Genomic DNA, 6,000 nt, shown 5'->3' on the forward strand with positions numbered 1-6,000 from the left:
TAATTTCGCATCTTTTTCGTGTTCATTGTTTTTCCAAATTCTTTATTGTTTAAAAATAATTTCGAATATACAAAATAACATTTTCGTGGATTTCACTAATTTCGTGCAGTTTTTTAGGTCTAATTTCCAAACGGTTTATTGGATTGATCCATATGATATGCCATTGGAAAGCTATTGACTAGGCGCAACTTTTATATATATAATTTTTTCACCAATTATTCACAGTTTAAGAGCAGATTTGAAAAAAACATGATTCTACTTTCCTTATTTCTTATTTTTATTTACTGTTTTTGGGGATTTATTTCCGAACCACTTGTCGGAATGTTCCAACTGAAATTTTGTTGAAAAGATATTGATTAGGTGCAACTTTTTCGTTTTGAATTTTTTACAGCGAACTTCCTCGAGGTACAATGTGAACTTCAGGACGTTACGAAGTGAACTGTCATTTTGACCAAAGTGAATTTCAACAGAATGTAGTTGTACGACATATTTTAAAGTGAACTTCCATGAGATGGAAAGTGTACTTCCACGCGGTACAAAGTGAAATTCATTTTTTTTACAAAAGTGAATTCCCACAAGAAGTAATTTTATCGGCGTGCAAAAAGGTGAACTTCTACGTGGTGCCAAGTGAACTTCCTCGTAGTATACAAAGTGAACTACTGTTTTAACCTAAGTGAATTTTGACAAAAAAAAGTATTTCAGCTTGTTTGACAAAACGTAATGTGAACTTCCGGAAAAAGTAAAGTGAACTTCCGAAAAAAAGTTAAGTGAACTTCCGAAAAATGAAGTGAACTTCCCGAAAATGAAGTGAACTTCCCAAAAAAGTAAAGTGAACTTCCGAAAAATGAAGTGAACTTCCCAAAAAAGAAGTGAACTTCCGGGAAAAGTAAACTGAACTTCCAAAAAACTAAAGTGAACTTCTGAGAAATGAAGTGAACTTCCCGAAAAATGAAGTGAACTTCCAAAAAAAGTAAAGTGAACTTCCGAAAAATGAAGTGAACTTCCCAAAAAAATGAAGTGAACTTCCGACTAAAGTAAAGTGAACTTCCGAAAAATGAAGTGAACTTCCCAAAAAAATGAAGTGAACTTCCCAAAAAAGTAAATTGAACTTCCGAAAAATGAAGTGAACTTCCCAAAAAAATGAAGTGAACTTCCGAAAATAGTAAAGTTAACTTCCAAAAATGAAGTGAACTTCCCAAAAAATGAAGTGAACTTCCAAAAAAGTAAAGTGAACTTCCAAAAAAGTAAAGTGAACTTCCGAAAAATGAGTGAACTTCCCAAAAAATGAAGTGAACTTCCCAAAAAATGAAGTGAACTTCCCAAAAAAGAAAAGTGAACTTCCGAAAAATGAAGTGAACTTCCCAAAAAAGTGAAGTGAACTTCCGAAAAATGAAGCGAACTTCCAAAAAATGAAGCGAACTTTCAAAAATGAGTTCGGCGGTATGTGGCGTGGGTTTGATAGTAGGCGGGATGGAGTCGGCGGGAGGTAAGGTAGGGTGGGGTCATCGAGAGGTGGTGTGGGTGGGATCTTCGGAAGTTGGAGGTGTGGGGTTGGTGGGTGGTGGTGGTGGGGTAGGGTCGACGAGAGGTAGGGTGGGGTCGATGGGCAGTGGGGTTGGCGGGTCGTAGCTAGGTGGGGTGGGGTTGGCGGGAGGTCGGAGGGTTGGGCCGGCGGAAGGTTGGATGGGATTGGGTGGTTGTGTCGGGTTTAGAAGGTCTTTAGAGATGGGTTGTAGAATAACTAGTCTATAACATCCTGGGGGGGTTCTAGAATAGCTATTCTAGAACCACTCTTAAGGGGGGTTCGAGAATAGTCTTGCTCTATATATATATATATATATATATATATATATATATATAAATATATATATATCTTTGTTTTCTTGAACTAGACCATTTACATATTAAAAAACAGAGAGTGGCTAGTCATTCGAAGAGAACAAAAGGTCCACAAGACAATTCTTTTGCAAATTTTTGGGGCCCAGTTCTGCAACCGTTCAACTACTTCAGGTTCCTCTCAAGTTCCCATATATGCATGATGCGTCCGTGATCCGATGCAGCTTGGCAGCCACCTCCTCCATGCTGATGCGTTCTCTTGGAGATGACTTGGTGCAGCAAAGGCCAACATCAAGCACAGAACGTAAACAATGTACTGCACTGTCATCAGCCACGGGAGCTTCTTGGCGTAGGTACAACTCTTGTGCCAATTGTGGATCGACAATCTGCAACATCTTGTCAGGGAAGTTGATCTCTGCAAACTTTGCAATGCTCAATCCATCCTTGAACGTGTCATCTGTTGGGCTCTTTCGGATGAATATTTCGAGTAGAATGACCCCAAAGCTGTAAACATCTGCGGCAGTAGAAACTTGACCACCCCCGCCATATTCTGTAGATTGCACATATTAAGATATCGGTTAAATCACCAGATTTCAAGTTGAATAGGAAGCAAAACACAGCGATACAAAATTTGAGAATACCTGGAGCAACATATCCTATGGTTCCCCTTATCGCAACCGAAGAACTCAATGTCGAGTTACCAGAGGATGATGGTTCGGGATAGACTTGCAACCTTGCAAGTCCAAAATCTCCAACATGAGCTACCATGTCACTATCCAGAAGAATGTTGCTAGGTTTGAGATCACAATGAACAATACTTCCGTGGTGGTTATGGTGCAGGTACGCAACTGCATCTGATATATCTACCACAAGGCTTAACCTTTGAGCTAGTGATATGTAGCGTAATTTTGAAGAGTTCCCATCGTCTTCCATTGAGTATAGAAAGTTATGCAAATCCCCTTTTGGCATGAACTCATACACTAGTGCTTTAAAATCATTTCCACTAGAATCGATGCTAGAACATGCAGTTAAGATACGGACTAGATTACGGTGTCGAACATTTCTCAACGCATTGCACTCTGCAATGAAGCTCTTTTGGGCTCCCCTTGTTTCTAAGCAAAATACTTTTACGGCAACCACATTTTTATCTTGAAGTATTTCCCCTCTATACACAGAACTGTATCTTCCCTTCCCAATCAAATTGGATGCTGAGAATCCATCTGTTGCTGTGGCAAGGTCTTTGTAAGAAACTTTTGGGAATTTGCTATCGAATGAGGGCGAATACATATGCATAGATCTTCTCATATAGTTTTTCCTCCATTGAAATAAGAGAAAGATCACCATAGAAAGTGAAAGGATACAGGTGAGTGGGATCGCTACTTTGAGTACTAAAGATAGGTTGTGTTTTGATGAACTTAAAGACAGTACAGAACATGCAGGCAAGTGTAAGTCTGCTGAACCACCACAAAGGCCCTTATTTCCATCAATATGCGTGGCAGTTGTGTTCATGAATATTCCATGTATTGGAACCTTACCCTCAAGATGGTTGAATGAAAAATCTAGTTGTTCAAGAAGCTCAAGTTTGCCAAGAGAATCTGGTATTGGTCCAGTTAGGTTATTGTATGACAAGTTGAGAATTTTTAGGCTAAATAGGTTGCCAAATGAAGTCGGGATGCTTCCATTGAAAATATTGTTGTCCAACTCAATGTCTTCCAAACTTCTGCAATCGCCCAAAGTGCTAGGAATATCTCCAGATAACTTGTTGGATGAAAGCAACAAAATCATGAGCTGCTTGGCTTTGCCTACTTCGGCAGGAAGTTGCCCATGAAGGTTGTTAGACGATAACCCAACTTGCGCGATTGTTGGGATTCTGAAGATCCCCTCTGGTACCCCACCATGAAGATTATTATTGGAAATGCTTAGTGTTGCAAGCGATTGAAAGTTTCCCAAGCCTGTGGGTATGTGCCCACTGAATCGGTTTGTGTCTAGAAGGAGTTCTGTTAATTGAGACAAGTTGGAAAGGGAAGAAGGAATGTTGCCTGTAAACATGTTAGTGGATAAGCTTAGTTTTTGCAATTTTTTGAAAGATCCAAGCCATGGTGGCACCATGCCTGTAAATCGATTGTAATCCAATCCCATAATGATCAGATTTGGGAGGTTGGCTATGCCGGAAGGAAAACTTCCCTCCAATTGATTTTGTCCCAAATATAGATGCTGAAGTTGAATGGAAAGGTTGCTCAACGCACTTGGCACATGACCTTGTAAGTGATTGCTTGCTAACGATAGAACTTGTAGCTCAGTACAGTTGGATAAGCTAATCATAAACTCCCACTCTTGCTTGTGGCTTGCTTCGAGTTTATTCATCTGAATACTGAACTCGACAAGTTTAGAGAGTCTGCCGATGGAGCTTGGCACAACCCCGGTAAAATTATTCGTTGATATGTCGAATACTTGTACATTGGACATGTTTACAAACGAATGTGGGATTTTGCCATGAAAGAAGTTCTGGGCAAACGAGAGTATTTGGAGATTAGGTAGAGAGTTGCCGAGATCAGGAGGCAGCTCACCACCTAACATATTGGTATTGAGTCCCAGGCCAATGAGACTGGTAAGATTAAGGATGGCTGCTGGAAATCTGCCAACCAAATTATTACTGCCCACGTACAGAATCTCTAGCCCGTCCAACTTTGCGAGCTCATCAGGGATGCTGCCATGGATACGATTAAACGCAAAGCTAATCTTCTTGAGCACTGTGATGTTGGTGAGAGAAGGGGGGATAGTTCCACTAATATCGTTTGACGAAAACTGCAGCTGTTGAATGTTTGGAGGGAAATCTGAGGGGATTTGGCCAGTCAGACCATTGTTGTTCAGCCACAGAACCTTGAGTCCGGAACAGTTGACAAAGCTGGGAATGATCCCCTGGAGAGTGTTGTTGCTCAAGTAGAGTGTTTGAAGGCGACGAAGGCGGCCAAGGGACGGAGGGATTTTCCCAGTAAGAATGTTCGTCGGCAGGGCTAGATTTCTCAGGAACGTCAGGTTGCCAAGCCAAGGAGAGATTTGCCCAACCAGTCCTCGGTTCGCAAGGCGAAGAGAGACGACACGGCGTGGATCCTTGGTCCTGCAGGAGACGCCTTCCCAGTCGCAGAGGTGAGTGCTCTTATTCCAGGACACCAAGGCTTGCTGTGGGTCGAGGAGGATGGCCTTCTTGAATTCAAGCAGGGAAATCCGGTCTGTTTCATTCCCAAGGGTGGAGCTGGCGATGGCTTGTGCAGCACCGGAAGCTATGAGCAGCATGAGAAGCTGCCCAACGACAGTATCCTTCATTGTCTTGTATATGCTACTCTGGCCGGATCTCTACAATATTCATACGCATAAATATTCATATGCATAAACAACATGAAATAGATTAAGGGTGATATTTAGATAGTCAGAAAAAACATTCGAACATCCAAATAACATGATTAATTTTATATGTAGTTTACCTGAAAATGATTTAGTTTCACTTGCAGCTAAACCTCCCTTTGTCAAGATTCTTCGGGAAGCTTCATTCAGAATAAATGGAAGACTTTGCTACTGTACATATGTGCGACACTCATGACTTTTTTTCACGTCCCTATGTAAAAGAAGAGAACGACGATGGATGCAGTTCGTGAAGAAAAGCAAAAGAGAATAGCAAGAACAGATGATTAAACGAGAGAAGCTTACTTGCCTATGGCTGGGTGATCAATATCAGCGGCTAGAGACAAAACGGACGGCCACCCGGCAGCTACGGCGGCACGGTGGAGACTCCGATGGCGATGAAGCAATAGCCGGCGAAGAGCTTGGTCAGTAAACAAGACCGATCGAGGTGAGTCTGGAGAGAATGTCCGTTTCTTCTCTGTCTTTTGTAGGACTCCATTCTCTCTAGCTAATAGGCATTCAAGTCAAGGCAAATTCATTGAAAACACATTCTATGACGTTCCATTCCATGATAGTTGACTCTACTATTCGTATGTCACTTGTCCATAGAATCCAGGGTGTGGTTGTTGGTATACTGGAATGCTGAAAATGACTCCACGTTCGTCCTTTTATTTGAAAGTATGACGTGATCGACCGGCCGGATGCTCATAAAAAATGAAAGATGCCTTGGCAGCCAAGCCTTGGCTAGTATCCACAATATTATCA

General features: G+C 41.5%; 1 protein-coding gene across 1 annotated transcript; it reads right to left on the reverse strand.

Moving 5' to 3' along the window:
• Positions 1-1,869: 1,869 nt before the first annotated feature.
• On the reverse strand, positions 1,870-5,515 carry LOC127293957 (uncharacterized). Its single transcript, XM_051323680.2, has 3 exons — positions 5,319-5,515; positions 2,478-5,190; positions 1,870-2,386 (listed from the first exon to the last, which is right to left on the reverse strand). Exons 2-3 carry the CDS (start codon positions 5,158-5,160, stop codon positions 2,007-2,009), a joined length of 3,063 nt encoding a protein of 1,020 aa, XP_051179640.1. The 5' UTR covers positions 5,161-5,190; positions 5,319-5,515; the 3' UTR covers positions 1,870-2,006.
• Positions 5,516-6,000: the final 485 nt, after the last annotated feature.

The sequence above is a fragment of the Lolium perenne genome, chromosome 4 (genome assembly GCF_019359855.2).
Source record: "Lolium perenne isolate Kyuss_39 chromosome 4, Kyuss_2.0, whole genome shotgun sequence".
Classification (NCBI taxonomy): domain Eukaryota; kingdom Viridiplantae; phylum Streptophyta; class Magnoliopsida; order Poales; family Poaceae; genus Lolium; species Lolium perenne.